Source organism: Nerophis ophidion, linkage group LG02 (genome assembly GCF_033978795.1).
Source record: "Nerophis ophidion isolate RoL-2023_Sa linkage group LG02, RoL_Noph_v1.0, whole genome shotgun sequence".
Classification (NCBI taxonomy): Eukaryota; Metazoa; Chordata; class Actinopteri; order Syngnathiformes; family Syngnathidae; genus Nerophis; species Nerophis ophidion.
In genome coordinates, this window is record NC_084612.1 from 84,757,621 (window position 1) to 84,780,753 (window position 23,133).

The window sequence follows — 23,133 nt, forward strand, 5'->3', positions numbered from 1 at the left end:
AAAATCTTCTGTATTCGCACTCTCCACACCTGATTCAGCGTTCAGTGCCACGTATATTTATCTACGGGGGAATTAGGGCCGGGCCCCGTTTATATCTGAACCGACACGGTACCTGTTCCCGGTACCTGGGGGGGGACACCAATGTACGCTACTTTGGTGTGTGCTAATAAATATTATCTGATAACAAAACTGTATTTATTGATGTCATATTCAAAAACTAATGTATGTTGTTTAAGTCGGAAGAAGGCGGTTCAATGTGTTATGTTGCGCCCTACAAAGTGTTTGTACTGCAAGTTTTGTACTAATTACACACCGGCGGTTGGATTGTGACATTCAGCTGAGTTGTGGTTTTCATGAACATACTTTGGAGGTGCGGAAATGTAAAATCGCTAATGCTAACTAAATTAGCATCAAGCTAGTGTTTTTTTGGAAGGGTGGAGCTTTTTCTCTGTTGCTGTAGGAAATGGCAACTTTAACTAGAGATAGTCTGGCTCTCAGTGCTGCTTGAGACGTTCTTTACGTGAGGGAAAATACAGAGAGTTGGGTCCACACCTGTAGGTGGACACCTGGCAACCCTTGACCTTGTTCCTTGTCTTTAGCGTGACCGGATTGAAGAAAGTAAAAGAAAATTAAAGCTGCAAGCAGGGATAGATGGGACCGAGTATATATGGAAGTGGCTGAGGAGAGGGAAGTCTGGGCTTCCCAGATATAAGTTAGAACAACACACTACGTTTTATTATGTTGTAGTTTTTACCTTCCATAACGTGTCTACTGACAGATAATAAGTTAGAATGAAAATACATGGGTACGGCTAGCAGCTACTATTAGCAGACAGATAGACCTACCAACTGGACGCATATAAAGTGCAGATGGCCTTAAAACGCTACAACAGTCAGGCACCATATGTAAGTACCCAAAATAAAGATGGGTTCTATCTCTCTCCTGTGGTAGTTTGAAGCCGACATGACAAACGCGCTCAGAGGAGATAATATTTGAAAAAAGGTGACAGGTTTTTACAAAGCTTTTGTTTTGAAGGGGGAATTGCAAACTTCCTGTGGATTTTTGCTGGCGGTTGTCAATGTATGAAATGTAGGTCTAAGTGAGACCTACATAGAGGTTTTTGTTTCATGTCTGTACGACATTCCTACTGGAAGTTATGGGCAGTTTTGTACGTGTTTTATTCCTAGGGGTGCTCGAGCGCAATTTTGAGTTTTGGGGTTAGGTTTTTGGATTACATCGCAATGTTTGCCAGTCCTGATGTGTGTGTCAATTTTGGTGAGTTTTGAAGCATGATAAGGGGGTCAAATTTCAGCTCAAAGCTGCGGAATAATAATAACGAAAGAATCAAAAGCTAGAAATTCAATAAGGTCCTCTGTCCCATATGTAAGTACCCGAAATAAAGATGGGTTCTATCTCTCTCCTGTGGTAGTTTGAAACCGACACGGCAAACGCGCTCAGAGGAGATAATGTTTGACAAAAGGTGACAGGTTTTTACAAAACTTTTGTTTTGAAGGGGGAATTGCAAACTTCCTGTTGATTTTTGCTAGCGGTTGTCAATGTATGAAATGTAGGTCTAAGTGAGACCTACATAGAGGTTTTTGTTTCATGTCTGTACGACATTCCTACTGGAAGTTACGGGCAGTTTTGTACGTGTTTTTTTCCTAGGGGGGCGCTCGAGCGCAATTTTGAGTTTTGGGGTTAGGTTTTTGGATTAAATCGCAATGTTCGCCAGTCCTGATGTGTGTGTCAATTTTGGTGAGTTTTGAAGCATGATAAGGTGGTCAAATTACAGCTCAAAGCTGCGGAATAATAATAAAGAAAGAATAAAACGCTACAAATTCAATAAGGTCCTCTGTCCCATATGTAAGTACCCAAAATAAAGATGGGTTCTATCTCTCTCCTGTGGTAGTTTGAAGCCGACACGGCAAAAGCGCTCAGAGGAGATAATGTTTGACAAAAGGTGACCGGTTTTTACAAAACTTTTGTTTTGAAGGGGGAATTGCAAACTTCCTGTTGATTTTTGCTGGTGGTTGTCAATGTATGAAATGTAGGTCTAAGTGAGACCTACATAGAGGTTTTTGTGGCATGTCTGTACGACATTCCTACGGGCAGTTTTGTATGTGTTTTATTCTTAGGCGGCGCTCGAGCGCAATTTTGAGTTTTGGGGTTAGGTTTTTGGATTAAATCGCAATGTTCGCCAGTCCTGATGTTTGTGTCAAATTTGGTGAGTTTTGAAGCATGTTAAGGGGGTCAAATTTCAGCTCAAAGCTGCGGAATAATAATAAATAAAGAATAAAGCGCTAGAAATTCAATAAGGTCCTCTGTCCCATATGTAAGTACCCAAAATAAAGATGGGTTCTATCTCTCTCCTGTGGTAGTTTGAAACCGACACGGCAAACGCGCTCAGAGGAGATAATGTTTGACAAAAGGTGACAGGTTTTTACAAAGCTTTTGTTTTGAAGGGGGAATTGCAAACTTCCTGTTGATTTTTGCTAGCGGTTGTCAATGTATGAAATGTAGGTCTAAGTGAGACCTACATAGAGGTTTTTGTTTCATGTCTGTACGACATTCCTACTGGAAGTTACGGGCAGTTTTGTACGTGTTTTATTCCAAAGGGGGCGCTCGAGCGCAATTTTGAGTTTTGGGGTTAGGTTTTTTTGATTAAATCGCAATGTTCGCCAGTCCTGATGTTTGTGTCCAATTTGGTGAGTGTTGAAGCATGTTAAGGGGGTCAAATTACAGCTCAAAGCTGCGGAATAATAATAAAGAAAGAATAAAGCGCTAGAAATTCAATGAGGTCCTCTGTCCCATATGTAAGTACCCAAAATAAAGATGGGTTCTATCTCTCTCCTGTGGTAGTTTGAAACCGACACGGCAAACGCGCTCAGAGGAGATAATGTTTGACAAAAGGTGACAGGTTTTTACAAAACTTTTGTTTTGAAGGGGGAATTGCAAACTTCCTGTTGATTTTTGCTAGCGGTTGTCAATGTATGAAATGTAGGTCTAAGTGAGACCTACATAGAGGTTTTTGTTTCATGTCTGTACGACATTCCTACTGGAAGTTACGGGCAGTTTTGTACGTGTTTTATTCCAAAGGGGGCGCTCGAGCGCAATTTTGAGTTTTGGGGTTAGGTTTTTTTGATTAAATCGCAATGTTCGCCAGTCCTGATGTTTGTGTCCAATTTGGTGAGTGTTGAAGCATGTTAAGGGGGTCAAATTACAGCTCAAAGCTGCGGAATAATAATAAAGAAAGAATAAAGCGCTAGAAATTGAATAACGTCCTCGGTCCCAAAGGGACATCCGGTCCCTAAAAAGCTGCTTACAAACATGACATGTCGGAAAGAATCCAAGTCCTCTTCCTTGTCCTGAGCGTCTCTTCCCCTCTGTGTCCACCAGGGGCCGCTGGCGGTCTTCTCCGCCAAGCAGCGCTGGACGCCACCTCGGACGCTGCGCCTCCGCGCCGAGGACCGGGACCTGGGCTTCACGCTGAAGGGGGACTCCCCGGTCCAGGTGGTGTCCTTGGACCCCCTGTGCCCTGCTGCCGTGAGTCCCAAGTCTGGTCCACATGTGACCAAAGTCCAGACTTTTGATGGGGATTTTCATTTGATGACATGAGACAGGACTGCAATCTATTTGTGGCAGCGATGTTACAACACATATGGTCATAATCTCAAACTAATATAATAATAATAATAATAATATCTCAAACAATACTTTAATCTTTCGTAACTCAGTTTGTCCAAGCAATAATTAATGTGATCTCATGTATTTATGTACATATGGTAGTATTCATCAGATAACTATACTGCAATAAATCCCAGTACTGTATCGTAGGGCTGGGCAAGATGGCTGAAAACTCTATTAATAGAACAGAATAGAATAGAAAGTACTTTATTGATACCTGGCGAACATTCGGCACCACAGTTTGCTCACAATAGACAAGAAACACTATGTATATATAACATAAATACAGTCTATTATACAGCATTATTCACATGTGAATAATATAAATACATTCTATTTTACAGCATTATTCACATGTGAATAACATAAATACAGTCTATTATACAGTATTATTCAGATGTGAATAACATAATTACAGTCTATTATACAGCATTATTCACGTGTGAATAATATAAAAACAGTCTATTATACAGCATTATTCACGTGTGAATAATATAAATACAGTCTACTATACAGCATTATTCACATGTGAATATTATAAATAGTCTATTATAAAGTATTATTCACATGTGAATAATATAAATAGTCTATTATAAAGTATTATTCACATGTGAATAACATAAATACAGTCTATTATACAGCATTATTCACATGTGAATAACATACATACAGTCTATTATACAGCACTATTCACATGTGAATATTATAAATAGTCTATTATACAGCATTATTCATGTGTGAATAATATAAAAACAGTCTATTATACAGCATTATTCACGTGTGAATAATATAAATACAGTCTATTATACAGCATTATTCACGTGTGAATAATATAAATACAGTCTATTATACAGCATTATTCACATGTGAATAATATAAAAACAGTCTATTATACAGCATTATTCACGTGTGAATAATATAAATACAGTCTATTATACAGCATTATTCACGTGTGAATAATATAAATACAGTCTGTTATACAGCATTATTCACATGTGAATAATACAAATACAGAATTATTATACAGCATTATTTACATGTGAATAATATAAATAAAGTCTATTATACAGCATTATTCACATGTGACTAACATAAATACAGTCTATTATACAGCATTATTCATGTGTGAATGATACAAATAGTCTATTATACATCATTATTCACATGTGAATAATATAAATACAGTCTATTATACAGCATTATTCACGTGTGAATAATATAAATACAATCTATTATACAGCATTATTCACATGTGAATAACATAAATACAGTCTGTTATACAGCATTATTCACATGTGAATAATATAAATACAGTCTATTATACAGCATTATTCACATGTAAATCATATAAATACAGTCTATTATACAGCATTATTCACATGTGAATAACATAAATACAGTCTATTATACAGCATTATTCACATGTGAATAATATAAATACAGTCTATTATACAGCATTATTCACATGTGAATGATACAAATAGTCTATTATACAGTATTATTTATGTGTGAATAATATAAATACAGTCTATTATACAGCATTATTCACATGTGAATAACATAAATACAGTCTATTATATAGCAGTATATAATAAAACTTTTTCCACCAGTACCACCTTAGATAAAGTACACTTCTCACCAGTACCACCTTTTGCCACATTTTAACTAAGTTTTACTCATTTAGGGTAATTAAACCTTCCAATTACTATGATTAAAATGAAACTAATGAGAAAAGAAGTTGATGTACTTTCTTATTATCATCATGAAATATTGATGCTGTTGGATTTATTGCCAGTGACTTCTTAAAAGGAGATGTTTGGCGCACCTTAACATCAAACATCAAACATCAAACGTCAAGCCGCCGCCGCCTAGTCGGCTCGCAATTAAAAGTCTGCGTGGCTGTGACAGCTCGTTAAGAGGCCGCGCTGATTAGTCAGCTTATGTCAACTCCAACTGGGTCAAACTCCTGAATGTTTCCTGGAGGCCACAGGAGACACTCGCTGGAGTCCAGGTGTGCCTGGAACATGCTCTCTGGCGCCATCTTCAGTCCTGTACACTCATCACGCTGGCAGACACAATTCTCTTACAAAACAGCACCTCCAACACCTTAGATTGTTTTTGTTGCGCCCTAAAAAGTGTTAGTAGTGTAAGTACTGTACATATTACACACCAGCTGTTTGAATGTAACATGCATCTTAGTTGTAGTTTTCATTTACACATTTGGAAAATTCTCTTCCAAAACGACAAGACCTTCAATTTTTTTTTGTTGCGCCCTAGAAAGTGTTGGCACTGTAAGTACTGCACATATTACACACCAGCTGTTTGATTGGAACGTGCTTCTTGGTTGTAGTTTTCGTTTACACATTTGGAAAATTCTCTTCCGAAATGGCAAGACTTAAACATGTTTTTGTTGTGCCCTGAAAAGTGTTAATGCTGTAAGTACTGTACTTATTACACACCAGCTGTTTGATTCTAACGTGCATCTTAGTTGTTGTTTTCATTTACACATTTAGAAAATTCTCTTCCAAAACGGCAAAACCTTAAAAATGTTCTTGTTGCGCTCTAAAAAGTGTTAATACTGTAAGTACTGTACATATCACACACCAGCTGTTTGATTGGAACGTGCTTCTTAGTTGTAGTTTTCAATAACACGTTTAGGTGTGTTGAAATTGCAATGTAAAATCGCTAATGCTAATCAGTAGCACGTCTATAGCAAATTCAATGTATTTTAGCATCCAGCTAACGCGTTTGTCAACAAGTGGAAGCCTTACTTTAGTCTGAGGGAGTGACGGAGGGATTTTAGAGCTCTCCTCACGCCCGGCCTTCCGTTTTGCAGGCTGACGGTCTGAAGGAGGGCGACTACATCGTGGCTGTGGGCGACACCCCGTGCAAGTGGATGAGCGTGGGCGAGGTCATGCGGCTGCTGAAGGACGCGGACGAGCAGGGCGTGGACGTCCAGGTGGTCAGCGTGCTGGACAGCAACCCCACCATGGTAGGGACACACCCACCCACCAGCCTGGCTTGAAAAGGGCAGTTGGTAAACCCTGCAACTTTCATGCTAATGACGCCATGCTAATATTCTATAGATCGCCACACAATAATACAACAAATGTTATATTTTACCTGTAAATATACCATATTTTGTAAAGTAAACATTATATTTAACGACTGTATGTTGCTTCGTGCTATTGATAATGCATGAAATACAATTAAATACCAACTGACTCATTTAGAGTAACATTACCTCTTTATACCTGTTGTATCTAATTTGATACACATTTTCAATACAGCTTTGCTATAAAATATATGATCACATATTAAGTAATTTCCACTTGTATCAATGGATTAACTGTTATTACTGATGTGTCGGTAATAAAAATAATGTTTTATTTACCCCAAAAGGGACAAGCGGTAGTAAATGTATGGATGGATTTTAACTCCAAAGTTTGTCTTCAAAAATAAGGTGTTTCCCGTCTTGATAGTCCTCTAACAAGCTTTTTAGATTAAAAAAAAACTAATCTCACTGATGATGTAGAGGACTAAAATGTGTGTATCACTTATGATACATTAGGTGTTAAAGTGTTAATGACTTGTTCAACTATTATAACTCTTACTGAAAATTATTATCTGCTCCAAATATCGGTTACAACATCATTGACTAAAATGTGTGTATCACTCATGATACATTAGGTTTGAAAAGGGCAGATAGTAAACCCTGCAACTTTCATGCTAATGACGCCATGCTAATATTCTAGAGATCGCCACACAATAATACAACAAATGTTATATTTTACCTGTAAATATACCATATTGTGTAAAGTAAACATTATATTTAACGACACTTTGTTGCTTCATGCTATTTATAATGCATAAAATATCAAAGGACTCATGTAGAGTAACATTACCTCTTTATACCTGTTGTTTCTAATTTGATACACATTTTCAACAAAGTTTTACTATAAAATATATGATCACATATTAAGTAATTTCTACTTGTATCAACAGATTAACTGTTATTACTGACGTGTCAGTCATAAAAGTAATGTTTCATAAACCCCAAAAGGGACAAGCGGTAGGAAATGGATGAATGGATTTTAATTCCAATCCAAAGTTTCACTCAAAAATCAGGTGTCTCCCATCTTGACAGTCCTCTAACAAGTCAACTACTGCGCTCTTTTTAGATTAAAAAAACTAATCACACTGATGATGTAGAGGACTAAAATATGTGTATCACTTATGACACATTAGGTGTTAAAGTGTTAATGGCTTGTTCAGCTATTATAACTTTTACTGAAAATTATCTGCTCCAAATATCGGCTACAACGTCCATGACTAAAATGTGTATATCACTTATGATACATTAGGTTTTAAAAGGGCAGTTAGTAAACCCTGCAACTTTCATGCTAATGACGCCATGCTAATATTCTAGAGATCGCCACACAATAATACAACAAATGTTATATTTTACCTGTGAATATACCATATTGTGTAAAGTAAACATTATATTTAACGACACTTTGTTGCTTCATGCTATTTATAATGCATAAAATACCAAATGACTCATGTAGAGTAACATTACCTCTTTATACCTGTTGTTTCTAATTTGATACACATTTTCAACAAAGTTTTACTATAAAATATATGATCACATATTAAGTCATTTCTACTTGTATCAACAGATTAACTGTTATTACTGACGTGTCAGTCATAAAAGTAATGTTTTATAGACCCCAAAAGGGACAAGCGGTAGTAAATGGATGAATGGATTTGAATTCCAATCCAAAGTTTCACTCAAAAATCAGGTGTCTCCCGTGTTGACAGTCCTCTAACAAGTCAACTACTGTGCTCTTTTTAGATTAAAAAAACTAATCACACTGATGCTATAGAGGACTAAAATATATGTATCCCTTATGATACATTAGGTGTTAAAGTGTCAATGACTTGTTCAGCTATTATAACTTTTACTGAAAATTATCTGCTCCAAATATCGGCTACAACGTCCATGACTAAAATGTGTATATCACTTATGATACATTAGGTTTTAAAGGGGCAGTTAGTAAACCCTGCAACTTTCATGCTAATGACGCCATGCTAATATTCTAGAGATCGCCACACAATAATACTACAAATGTTATATTTTACCTGTAAATATACCATATTGTGTAAACATTATATTTAACGACACTTTGTTGCTTCATGCTATTTATAATGCATAAAATACCAAAGGACTCATGTAGAGTAACATTACCTCTTTATACCTGTTGTTTCTAATTTGATACACATTTTCAACAAAGTTTTACTATAAAATATATGATCACATATTAAGTCATTTCTACTTGTATCAACAGATTAACTGTTATTACTGACGTGTCAGTCATAAAAGTAATGTTTTATAGACCCCAAAAGGGACAAGCGGTAGGAAATGGATGAATGGATTTTAATCCCAATCCAAAGTTTCACTCAAAAATCAGGTGTCTCCCGTCTTGACAGTCCTCTAACAAGTCAACTACTGTGCTCTTTTTATATTAAAAAAACTAATCACACTGATGATATAGAGGACTAAAATATGTGTATCACTTATGATACATTAGGTGTTAAAGTGTCAATGACTTGTTCAGCTATTATAACTTTTTCTGAAAATTAATATCTGCTCCAAATATCGGTTACAACATCCGTGACTACTAGTTATCAGCATCAGTATCGGTCTCTAGCTTATATTTTTAGATGTGTAGCAAAGCCTTTTTTTATTTTTTATGTGGGGTCTACTTGTTAGCTTTTTCCCACCTAATGAGTCCTGTTGCTTATTGGTGGCCGTTTCTGTGTAGCCTGCCAAGAGCGCCACCTTCTGCGGGAACCTGCCCAAGACCTACTCCATGATCTGCCTGGCCTACAACGAGGACAAGAGCCCCAAGTCCCGCAAGGTGAGCAAGAAGTCCTCCTTCCTCAGCTGGGGCCTGAAGAACCGCATGAAGAGCGCCAGCACCGCCAGTCTGCCCACGGCCCAGCAGTCCTGGAACAAGCCCTGCCAGACCTTCCCCAGCTCCTATAAGGACAGCAGCGCCCTCTACTGAGCAGGAGGTCCACCTTCCAACATGGCGCCCTCGCTTCAGTCAGAAACTGGACTGACTGCAGTACTCACCAGTACCACTGAAATGAAGTACACTTCTCGAATGCAGTACTCACCGGTACCACCCTCAATGAAGTACACTTCTCACCAGTACCACCTTAAATGAAGTACACTTCAGTACCACCTTAAAAGAAGTACACTTCTCATTAGTACCACCTTAAATGAAGTACACTTCTCACCAGTACCATCTTAAGAGAAGTACACTTCTCATTAGTACCACCTTAAATGAAGTACACTTCTCACCAGTACCATCTTAAGAGAAGTAGACTTATCACCAGTACCACCTTAAATGAAGTACACTTCTCTCAGGTACCACCTTACATGAAGTACACTTCTCACCAGTATCACCTTATTTTAAGTATATTTCTCACCAGTACCGCCTAAATGAAGTACACTTCAGTATCACCTTAGAAAAAGTACACTTCTCACCAGTACCACCTTAAATGAAATACACTTCTCACCAGTACTAACTTAAATGAAGTACACTACTCATCAGTACCACCTTAAATGAAGTACTCTTCTCACTAGTACCACCTTAAATTAAGTACACTTCTCACCAGTACCACCTAAATGAAGTACACTTCTCGACTGCAGTACTCACCAGTACGACCTTAAATGAAGTACACTTCTCACCAGTACCATCTTAAAAGAACTACACTTCTTGACTGCAGTACTCACCAGTACCACCTTAAATGAAGTACACTTCTCTCAGGTACCACCTTATATGAAGTACACTTCTCACCAGTATCACCTTATATTAAGTATATTTCTCACCAGTACCGCCCAAATGAAGTACACTTCAGTTTCACCTTGGAAAAAGTACACTTCTCATCAGTACCAGCTTAAAAGAAGTACACTTCTCACCAGTATCACCTTATATTAAGTATATTTCTCACCAGTACCGCCCAAACGAAGTACACTTCAGTTTCACCTTAGAAAAAGTACACTTCTCATCAGTACCACCTTATATGAAGTACACTTCTCACCAGTATCACCTTATATTAAGTATATTTCTCACCAGTACCGCCCAAATGAAGTACACTTCAGTTTCACCTTAGAAAAAGTACACTTCTCATCAGTACCAGCTTAAAAGAAGTACACTTCTCACCAGTACCTCCTTAAATGAAGTACTCTTCTCACCAGTACCACCTTAAATAGAATACACTTCTCACCAGTACTAACTTAAATGAAGTACACTACTCATCAGTACCACCTTAAAAGAAGTAAACTTCTCACCAGTACCACCTTAAATGAAGTACTCTTCTCACCAGTACCACCTTAAATGAAGTACACTTCTCACCAGTACCACCGTAAATGCAATACACTTCTTACCAGTACTAACTTAAATGAAGTACACTACTCATCAGTACCACCTTAAATGAAGTACACTACCTTAAGTGAAGTACACTACTCATCAGTACCACCTTAAATGAAGTACACTACCTTAAATGAAGTACACTACTCATCAGTACCACCTTAAAAGAAGTAAACTTCTCACCAGTACCACCTTAAATGAAGTACACTACTCATCAGTGCCACCTTAAATGAAGTACACTACTCATTAGTAACACCTTAAATGAAGTACACTACCTTAAATGAAGTACTCTTCTCACCAGTACTAACTTAAATGAAGTACACTACTCATCAGTGCCACCTTAAATGAAGTACACTACTCATTAGTACCACCTTAAATGAAGTACACTACCTTAAATGAAGTACACTACTCATCAGTACAACCTTAAATGAAGTACACTACTTTAAATGAAGTACACTACTCATCAGTACCACCTTAAATGAAGTACACTACTCATCAGTACCACCTTAAATGAAGTACACTACTCATTAGTACCACCTTAAATGAAGTACACTACCTTAAATGAAGTACACTACTCATTAGTACACTACCTTAAATGAAGTACACTACTCATTAGTACCACCTTAAATGAAATACACTACTCATTAGTACCACCTTAAATGAAGTACACTACCTTAAATGAAGTACACTACTCATTAGTACCACCTTAAATGAAGTACACTACCTTAAATGAAGTACACTACTCATTAGTACCACCTTAAATGAAGTACACTACTCATTAGTACCACCTTAAATGAAGTACACTACCTTAAATGAAGTACACTACTCATTAGTACCACCTTAAATGAAGTACACTACTCATTAGTACCACCTTAAATGAAGTACACTACTCATTAGTACCACCTTAAATGAAGTACACTACCTTAAATGAAGTACACTACTCATTAGTACCACCTTAAATGAAGTACACTACTCATTAGTACCACCTTAAATGAAGTACACTACCTTAAATGAAGTACACTACTCATTAGTACCACCTTAAAAGAAGTAAACTTCTCACCAGTACCACCTTAAATGAAGTACACTTCTCACCAGTACCACCTTAAATGAAGTACACTACCTTAAATGAAGTACACTACTCATTAGTACCACCTTAAAAGAAGTAAACTTCTCACCAGTACCACCTTAAATGAAGTACACTTCTCACCAGTACCACCTTAAATGAAATACACTACCTTAAATGAAGTACACTACTCATTAGTACCACCTTAAAAGAAGTAAACTTCTCACCAGTACCACCTTAAATGAAGTACACTTCTCACCAGTACCGCCTTAAATGAAGTACACTTCAGTAATACTTCAAAAGAAGTACACTTTTCGTTTTGGGGGCAAATATGATGACGCAATTGTTTTATAAGCTGCTAAAAAGTTGTTGTTTGTCGACGTCTTTAATGTGAGAGCATTTACAAAAGGTGCCTGCAGTACCGCTCACTTCCTCAGTGGGTCGCTGTTGAGCTGCAAAAGAAGCCACCTCCAAGTGAGCGGCAGGAAGCGGACCAGGGAACCGCTTCTGACGTCACCTCAAAGCAGCGCTTTCCCGCCTTTTTCCACTACACAGGGGGCCGGGGACCCCACTCAAACATTAACACTGAATTAGTCATCTTAGTCTTGGTTTTAGTTGCTTCCAATAACCATATCTAAACAGTTCAGCTGGAACAACTTACAAAAATGGAATCCTAAAATAAAATAAAAAGTGAATATAATCAATTATACTGCAGAAGAAGGGACTCGTCAAAATTGATGAAATGTACACACAAATGAAGTAATTAATAATAATGTATATATTTATGTGTATTTTTTAAATTTGAAGTGCAAATGTAAATAAGGTGTCACCGCTCGAGTCATCGTTTTTGCGCTTTAGAAACTTCTCTGTGACTTCTTATTGTTTGTTTGTCATTACTGCCACAAGTGGTGGGAAAGTGTATTACAACCGAGTCCCAGACCACAGCTGAGAGACAGAATTTTTGGGGGGGCCCTCTTGGGGGCCCAAAGAGGGTTAGGAAACATCGACTTATAGCAGGGGTGTCCAAAGTGTGGCCCTCAGCACATCATTCTAAAAATACTAAAATATATATGTATTTTTTAAACATTAAAAAGTGGAATAAAAGAGCAAATATGTGAAATGAAACAAGAAAAAGTTGCATTGTTGACTCTTAATAACATCATTTTTTAAATAATTTCTCGAAAAATAATAATGAATTAAAATCAATGTTGCTATAAATTATTGATTGATTTAAGGACAAAAAGGACATAAATACAACAAACATGAAAACGGTGAAAATAATGAAAATTTGAAAAAAAAAATCCATACTAATTATATACTAATACTAATTATACTAATTATCCTGTTGATTATTATTATAAATATAGTAAACCAATTGAAATATGTTATCTGAAGCTGATATAGAGATTTAAGTGTTGAATGAAAAATGAAAAAAAAACGAGTGACGCACTTTTGAATCCCTAAGGATTTTAGTGGAATTTAATAACTGTCTTTGCTAAAAATAAAAATAATAAATTCTAATACGTTTTGCTATGAATTATTGACCTATTTAGGGATCCAGTTACTTCACATTAAATATTTCACTTTGAAAATCTTTTTGGGAAAAATATTTTGTATTTTACCTAAAAAAAAATTGGCTTTTGACAGCAAAAAGCTTGTAAAAAGTAAAACAAATAATAAAGTAGAATTAGCGATTCAAGGGTATTATGAAAAAAAATAAATATATATATATATATATATATATATATATATATATATATATATATATATATATATATATATATATATATGACTTATTTTGAACCTTGTTTAAGACTGAAACCCTTATGGGTCCTTAAGACCTAACTTGAGGGAGCCCCAATTATTTAAAAAAAAAAAAAAAAGTGTTGGTGTTGAAAATGAAAAAATATCAACTTGCTTTGATTTTTCAGTGCGCGGCCTTTAGTGGAAAAAGTTTGGACACCCCTGATTTATAGCATCCAAGTGGAACAACACCATCATTCCTTAACCAAAAATTGAACTATTTGGAGTATTTTACGGCAATAATCATTTCTTTTCCGACTTCCCTGTTTTTCCTCGATGGACGTGGGGCGTTTTTTTGACTTCCCCGTTATGAGTGAAGTCAGAGCAGCGAGCTGTGGTGTCGCCAACACAATTATCTAACGCCACTAAGAATGTTTGATTCAAAGTTTGTGGCGATGCCAAAGCCGTGGGCGCATTCTAATTAATCGCCAAAACTCGCCATCCAGTGAGACGTCCTTGCTTTTCGCAGTATGCTGCCCCCTTGTGGTTTTAAATGGTCAAACATGCCTTTTTTTTTTTTGTACTAAAACTGCCATATAGGATGTTTGCCTGCTATACACCAGTCATGCCATAATTGACATATTTCTCGTTAAACGATTATTTCCTCGCCGCAGTGGCAATAATTGCCGCCGAATGTTTGACTTACTGACACCTGCCAGTGTTAGTTATCTCGCTTATCTACAAAGTAGATTCTTATACACATTTGATAATCAAATTATTTATGTGACAAAAAGCATTATAAATATATGTATATATATATATGTTTTTGTTAGATTGTAGTCGTTTGTGAATGGAAAGGTTTTTTTTTTTGTACGTTGAAGGAATTTATTTGGCCAGTTTACTCCAATCAATTGTTGGTCTTTTCTGGTACGTTTTGTCTTTGTTGTGAGGTTCTAGTGACGTGTTTGTCCGCAGTAACAATGACCACATCTCTCATTTGGTGCCATTTTCCCCAAGATGTGCAGTCATGGTGAAAGTGCTAAATGACTCCCAATTGTTGAAATGTTTTTTTTTTTTGTTTTTTTTCCTGGAAATTGTCGGTGTCTTTGTTTGCTAATCTCAATAAAAGAAAGGGGGACAAAAGTGCTGTTTGTTTTAGGTGTGGAATGACTTTGCAGGTATTAGAGCGAGCGTTTCATCTGTCCTGAGCTCGCATGAAATCCTAATCCTCCAGCATGGAAGCAGAAGAAAAACAGGGGATTAACTCTCAAATCTTTGCCTTTCTTTAGCCACTGCAGCTGTGATCTGTGAAATGTCAGCTTATCGATTACTATTAATATTTATTTAATTATTTTATTTATTATTTACATTTAATTATAGCTTTTACTTAGTAACTTTAACTGATTTACATGCATCAGCAGGTATCAATTCATGTTTTAATTTTGGGATAATACTAATTATAAGCAAAAAATATGTAAAAATTTATTTTTATTTCATATTTTTCGCATATATACGTCTACATAATAATAATATATTTTTTTTTGTTAAAAAAAAAGCACTTTATGTTGAGCAAACAAACTCAAAGTGCCACAGTTTAAAAGAAATAGTAATAATAATAATAATAAGAAAATAAAAATAAATAAAATATAAATCTAGAAACAGCTCAATAGCTAGAACCAGCATGTATGTCTATAAAAAGGCTTTTTTTTTTTAAAGAAGGGTTTTTAAGCCTTTTTTAAAAGCATCCACAGTCTATGGTGCCCTCAGGTGGTCAGGGAGAGCGTTCCACAGACTGGGAGCAGCGGAGCGGAAAGCCTGGTCTCCCATAGTTCGTACCTTTTTCCGTGGAGGTTTTTTTTAAAAAAGGCTCAAATGATAAATGGGTTATATTTGTATAGCGCTTTTCTACCTTCAAGGTACTCAAAGCGCTTTGACACTACTTCCACATTTACCCATTCACACACTGATGGAGGGAGCTGCCATGCAAGGCGCCAACCAGCACCCATCAGGAGCAAGGGTGAAGTGTCTTGCTCAGGACACAACGGACATGACGAGGTTGGTTCTAGGTGGGATTTGAACCAGGGACCCTCGGGTTGCACACGGCCACTCTTCCACTGCGCCGCGCCGTCATTTAAATAAATAAAATATAAAACTAGAAACAGCCCAATAGCTAGAACCAGCATGCATGTCTATAAAAACGCTTTTTTTTTTTTTAAAAAGAAGGGTTTTTAAGCCTTTTTTAAAATCATCCACAGTCTATGGTACCCTCAGGTGGTCAGGGAGAGCGTTCCACAGACAGGGAACAGCGGCGCAGAAGGCCCGGTCTCCCATAGTTCGTAGCTTTGTCTGTGGAGGTTTTTTTTAAAAAGGCTCAAATGGTAAATGGGTTATACTTGTATAGTGCTTTTCTACCTTCAAGGTACTCAAAGCGCTTTGACACTACTTCCACATTTACCCATTCACACACTGATGGAGGGAGCTGCCATGCAAGGCGCTAACCAGCACCCATCAGGAGCAAGGGTGAAGTGTCTTGCTCAGGACACAACGGACGTGACGGGGTTGGTACAAGGTGGGATTTGAACCAGGGACCCTCGGGTTGCGCACGGCCACTCTCCCACTGTGCCATGCCATCATTTAAATAAATCAAATATAAAACTAGAAACAGCCCAATAGCTGGAACCAGCATGCATGTCTATAAAAAGGCTTTTTTTTTTTTTTAAAAAGAAGTGTTTTTAAGCCTTTTTTAAAATATCCACAGTCTATGGTGCCCTCAGGTGGTCAGGGAGAGTGTTCCACGGACTGGGAGCAGTGAAGCAGAAAGCCCGGTCTCCCATAGTTCGTAGCTTTGTCCGTGGAGGTTTTTAAAAAAAGCCTTTTTACAGATATGCATGCTGGTTCTAGTTTTATATTTGACCTATTTTTATTATCTTTTTATTATTAAAACTATTTTTTTTTACACTGGCACTTTGAGGTTGTTTGCTCAACCTAAAGTGCTTTTTTTTTTTTTTACAAATAAAAATGCATAATTAGTTTTTGCAATACATAAGTAGAATGATCACAATACTTGAAACAAAAATTACAACAATAAAAAAATAAATGTTTTTGTAGGATATGTTGTTATATTTATGTTTTGTTAATTCTGGAAAAATCCATACAATAAAGGAAAATAATCTGTTTCAAACTGATGAAGTCACATGGAACTCTGTCGCCCCCTGCAGGCCAAAGCCATATCGCTCAAGGGGATGCGTAGCTAGTCAGAAAGCGTAAGCGTGTCTGTGATTGGCCAGAGGAGAAGCTCTAAGCCAATCAGGGCGTCTGATGAGGCGAGTTTGCGAATGGCAGAGAAAAATCTAGATACAATTTGATTGATTGAAGAAGATGGATGGATGGAATTATAATTATTAATCAAATCTTGGAGAATTATTAAGAGTACACAAGCCCTTGAATTAATATCCTTGTTAAAACCAATTATATTGATTTATGCAGCCCTTTTTCTCTCTTTTCCCCCATATTTTTTAGTAATATTACTCTCTGTATTTGCTTTTGTTTTCTTTCCTTGATGTAGAAAGTACCTTGACATTTTTGTGAATTATAGATAGACAGATAGTACTTTATTGATTCCTTCAGGAGAGTTCCCTCAGAAAAATAAAAAATTCCATTTTAAAAATAAAAAAATAAAATTAAAAATACATATAAATGGAAACAAAATAGAAAAATATTACAATAAGAATAAAAATATAACATTAAAATAAGAATGTAACATGATTGTTGTTCAATAAAAACATAAAAATATATATTTTAAAAATAAAAAAATAAAATTAAAAATATATATAAATGGAAACAAAATAGAAAAATATTACAATAAGAACAAAAATATAACATTGAAATAAGAATATAACATGATTGTTGTTCAATAAAAACATAAAAATATGTATTTAAAAAAGAAAAAAATTAAATGAAAAATATATCTAAATGGAAACAAAATAGAAAAACATTACAATAAGAATAAAAATATAACATTAAAATAAGAATGTAACATGATTCTTGTTCAATAAAAACATAAAAATATATATTTTAAAAATAAAAAAATAAAATTAAAAATATATATAAATGGAAACAAAATAGAAAAATATTACAAGAAGAATAAAAATAAAAAGCAACAATGGGAATAGAAATATAACAGTAAAATAAGAATGTAACATGATTGTTGTTCAATAAAAACATAAAAATATATATTTTAAAAATAAAAAAATAAAATTAAAAATATATATAAATGGAAACAAAATAGAAAAATATTACAAGAAGAATAAAAATAAAAAGCAACAATGGGAATAGAAATATAACAGTAAAATAAGAATGTAACATGATTGTTGTTCAATAAAAACATAAAAATATATATTTTAAAAATAAAAAAATAAAATTAAAAAAATATATAAATGGAAACAAAATAGAAAAATATTACAATAAGAATAAAAATAAAAAGCAACAATGGGAATTGGAATATAACAGAAAAATAAGAATACTACATGATTGTTGTTCAATAAAAACATAAAAATATATATTTTAAAAATAAAAAATAAAATTAAAAATATATATAAATGGAAACAAAATAGAAAAATATTACAAGAAGAATAAAAATAAAAAGCAACAATGGGAATAGAAATATAACAGTAAAATAAGAATATAACATGATTGCTGTTCAATAAAAACATAAACATATATATTTTAAAAATTAAATTAAAAATAAATACATAACATCCGCCATGTGGAGACTAAACTTCACGAGGGAGAAAGACAAAGAATACGCGAGTATTACCGACGCTACATTCTTTATGTACACTCAAAAACTAAAGATAGTTGTTCGCTTTGTCCAACATAACAAATAAAACAGTAGAAAGTTTCATTTACTGCAGTGGTGTTCAAGGTGCAGCCCACAGTTCTTTTTTAACGGCCCCACGACACATTTTTAAAATACTATGGAAAAGATTTTAAAAGATAAAAAGTGGTATAAAAGAGCAAACAGGTGAAATGTAACAAGACAATGTTGCAATGTTTACTTTAATAACACAAAGCTGCCATGCAGGCTGTTTCTTTCTTAAAAAAAAAAAAAAATAGTGAATCATAATCAATTATGTCTCCAATTAGTTCACATTAAATATTCCACTTTGAGATCTTTTTTGGGGCATATTTTGGATATGTTGTGTTTGCCATATAAAAAACTGAGGTTTTTTTTTTTTTTTTTAAAGAATGGCCTAAAACGAACAAACAAAAATCATAAACAAAGAAAAAATTATAATTGACGGATGGATCTGAAGTTGATCTCGAGATTATTGTGTTAAAAGTAAACAGTAAAAAAATATATATTTATTTTTTAACACTTTAATGAGTATGACCCTTTTGGATCAGTGTGTTTTGTTTTTTAGTGTCATTGCAAAAAAATAATAGTAAATTAAAATCAATGGTGTTATGAGTTTTTGACCTTTTTCTGGCTCCAATTATTATATAATCTCTAAACATTCTACTTAAAAATGTTATTGGGTGAACATATTTTATATTTTGTGTTTTTGTTTCTATTAAAAAACATGGTTTTCTTTGACAAAAATAGCATACAACTTGAATCTTTAAAAACGTCATATTGACAGATAGACCTGATGTTGATCTAGAGATTTAAAACTTGAATAATATTAAAAATAATAATACTGAATAATGACACATTTTTTACATTTTATTTTTACCAAAACCCTCTGGGGTCCCCGGAATAAAGCCTGAGTGGAGGCCTAAATGTATATTTCTTATACATATATTGTATTGTTTTTAAAAAATAATTATTCAGTGTGCGGCCCTCAGTGGAAAAAGTTTGGACACCCCTGATTCACTGTCATCTTTATAGTTGTTTTTGTCGCCCTCTGCAGGCAGGTTAGGGGAACGCGTTGCTAGGTAAATGTAAGCGCGTCTCTGATTGGCCAGATGAGAAGCTCTAAGCCAATCAGAGCGCCTGATAAAGCGAGGTGACGAACGGCGCAGAAGCGTCTAGATACAAGGAAGCCACAAGTCGCCTTTTGTCGTCTTTCTTGCGCCGTCAACAACACTCGATAGTTGGACGAAGTTTAGTGAGGAAAACTGAATAAACGTGGAATTATCAGCAAGAACTTGTCATATCCGCCATGTTGAGAATGAACTTCAGGAGGGAGAAAGACAAAGAATACGTGAGTACTTCCGACGCTACATTGTTAATGTACACTCAAACACACTCCAGATAGTTGTTTTCTTTGACAGACATTAAAGAACAACGCTAGAAAGTTTCATTTACGGTCACATTTTAAGTAATTTTCTTGTAAATCACTTCCGGTCTCAAACAAGCTTGCGCTGATCACGTGGCAACAAAGTGCGCGCTTGATGATGACGTCATGTCGCAATAATCTGTCCCTTGATAGTAGAACTCAAGACATGTTCTAAGGCAGGGCTCAGGAACCTTCTAGGCTGAGGGAACCATTAAAGCCAAATATTTTCAAATGTATTTCCGTGAGAGCCATATAATATTTTTAACACTGAATACAACTAAATGCGTGCATTTTTAAAAGCCTACTGAAATTATATTATCTTATTTAAACAGGGATAGCAGGTCCATTCTATGTGTCATACTGGATCATTTCGCCATATTTTTGCTGAAAGGATTTAGTAGAGAACATCCACGATAAAGTTTGCAACTTTTGGTCGCTAATAAAAAAGCCTTGCCTGTACCGGAAGTAGCAGACGATGTGTGCGTGACGTCACGGGTTGTGGAGCTCCTCACATCTGAACATTGTTTACAATCATGGCCACCAGCAGTGAGAGCGATTCGGACCGAGAAAGCGACGATCTCCCCATTAATTTGAGCGAGGATGAAAGGTTCGTGGATGAGGATAGTGAGAGTGAAGGACTAGAACAGGGGTCGGGAACCTTTTTTAGCTGAGAGAGCCAAAAAGCCAAATATTTTAAAGTATATTTCCGTAAGAGCCATACAATATTTTTTTTAACACTAAACACAACTAAACACGTGCATTTTTAAGTAAGACCAACATTTCTAGAGTATAATACGTCTCTTATTCTTTTTAGTAACATTGTTATTCTGAAGCTAACTGTGGACGGGGCGTGGCCCGTGGGCCTGCAGCAAAATGGGGTGTGCCAGGACCGGCCTCGAAATCAGCAAGAGCTGCGTAGATGGCCCACCTGAGCCTCATTATCTAATCACCTGTCGCTCTGTTAAAAGCAGCAGCCAGGAGGAGAGATGGGGTTGGGGCTGGAGCCAGAGCGCGAATGAGAACGAAAGAGAAAAATACAATTGCTGTAAAGCAACTGAGAAACTTATTGAAAAATAAAACAATATTGTAACCCTGAAACGGGCTCTCATGTCGGTGCTTGGTGGTCTGAAGAACCCCCAGGAGGACAAGCCCCACACTAACTAATAATAAATAAATAACTTCTTAACGCAACTTCTTGAACAGGTGCGGTATGTAAACGGATGGATGGACTAAAAATGCATGAGAACGTTCTATGTTTTGAACATTATTTTTAACACTTATTACAAGTGGAATTATTCATTACTTATCATGTTAAGCAATGTCAGCTCAGATTTATCCGAGAGCCAGATGCAGTCATCAAAAGAGCCACATCTGGCTCGCGAGCCATAGGTTCCCTATCCCTGGACTAGAACATTTAAAAAAAAGACGAGGGCAGTGGGAGCGATTCAGATGTTATTAGACACATTTACTAAGATAATTCTGGAAAATCCCTTACCTGCTTATTGTGTTGCTAGTGTTTTAGTGAGATTATATGGTCGTACGGTCGTACCTGAAATTTGGAGGGGTGTGGTGACCGCCAGTGTCTCTGAGGGGAAGCCAAGTTTCTCGACGAGGTAGAAGCATCCCACTTTCGGGGGCGGCCGGTCAGAGGAGGCAAGAGAGTCCGCAGCTGCCTCTTTGACAGGTGCACGAGGAACAACACAAGCTCCGCTAATGTCTACGGTAAGAGCCGACTTATTACCACAATTTTCTCACCGGTTGACATGTGGTAGGGAACCATGTTCGCTTGACCGCTCTGTTCCATGGTAAAGCTTCACAGTCATCTTTCGGGAATGTAAACAAGGAAACACCGGCTGTGTTTTTTTTTGCTAAAGGCAGCCGCAATACACCGCTTCCCACCTACATCTTTCTTCTTTGACGTCTCCATTATCATTTGAAAAAATTGCAAAAGATTCAGCAACACAGATGTCCAGAATACTGTGTAATTATGCCATTAAAGCAGAACACTTATAGCTGGGATTTGGGCTGGAACAAAATGTCCGCTACAATCCGTGACACTTAGCCCATGACATCATCTCCCACTGTCTGTCCTGTGTAGAAACACTTAGTCCATGACATCATCTCCCACTGTCTGTCCTGTGTAGAAACACTTAGCCCATGACATCATCTCCCACTGTCTGTCCTGTGTAGAAACACTTAGTCCATGACATCATCTCCCACTGTCTGTCCTGTGTAGAAACACTTAGTCCATGACATCATCTCCCACTGTCTGTCCTGTGTAGAAACACTTAGTCCATGACATCATCTCCCACTGTCTGTCCTGTGTAGAAACACTTAGTCCATGACATCATCTCCCACTGTCTGTCCTGTGTAGAAACACATCGCCCATGGTTTGATCCCCGCTGCCTCCATTGCCCCCAAAGCTGCCGTGCCTCGTACCCCACCCCCACGCAGCCCCAACCCCTCACCTGAGAGACCCAGGTACCAACACCTGCCTCGTGGCCTACGTCTCCCTCGCCCTTTGCCTCCATGAGGTGGTGTCAGATTCCTGCTCGAGCCAACATTGTCCATTCATTTGTTTTGTTTTTCTGTCCTCCCCGAACCACAGGTCGGCCTTAGCGGCAGCCATCTTGTCTTCATCGCTCACCGGACAGACCTGGGCGCTCCCCCCGACTCGCCCAAGGTCTTCCTCTGAGGCCCGACGATCCGCCTCCTTCGTTTCAGAGCCGAACATCAGCACCGCACTTTTCACACGGTAAAATAGAAGTGTCGCAGAGTACTTTTGAGAAATGATACAAATTGTGACATTTTGGTTACGATACTTGACCAAGTACTGTAAATGCAGTGGCGGTATCACTTCTTACGTTTTTACTTGCGCATACTGTATCGGTTTACTGCATCATTAGGGGTGCCCGTTCGA

At 36.6% G+C, this 23,133-nt stretch overlaps 2 protein-coding genes across 3 annotated transcripts in view; both read left to right on the plus strand.

Annotated features, from left to right (window-relative positions):
• rhpn2 (rhophilin, Rho GTPase binding protein 2) overlaps positions 1-15,075 on the plus strand; it is a 140,658-nt gene extending 125,583 nt beyond the window's left edge. For both annotated transcript variants that reach the window (XM_061892601.1, XM_061892608.1), the window contains exons 13-15: positions 3,397-3,543; positions 6,521-6,676; positions 9,510-15,075. In XM_061892601.1, coding sequence (XP_061748585.1) covers positions 3,397-3,543; positions 6,521-6,676; positions 9,510-9,755 — 549 coding nt within the window. In that variant the 3' untranslated portion in view covers positions 9,756-15,075. The remainder of the gene's footprint in view (positions 1-3,396; positions 3,544-6,520; positions 6,677-9,509) is intronic.
• A 4,847-nt stretch (positions 15,076-19,922) lies between these two features.
• Positions 19,923-23,133, plus strand: part of cep89 (centrosomal protein 89) — a 124,833-nt gene continuing 121,622 nt past the window's right edge. Inside the window, exons 1-3 of the mRNA XM_061892622.1 lie at positions 19,923-20,138; positions 22,588-22,694; positions 22,822-22,968. Of these exons, the coding sequence (XP_061748606.1) occupies positions 20,097-20,138; positions 22,588-22,694; positions 22,822-22,968 (296 nt within the window). The 5' untranslated portion in view covers positions 19,923-20,096. The remainder of the gene's footprint in view (positions 20,139-22,587; positions 22,695-22,821; positions 22,969-23,133) is intronic.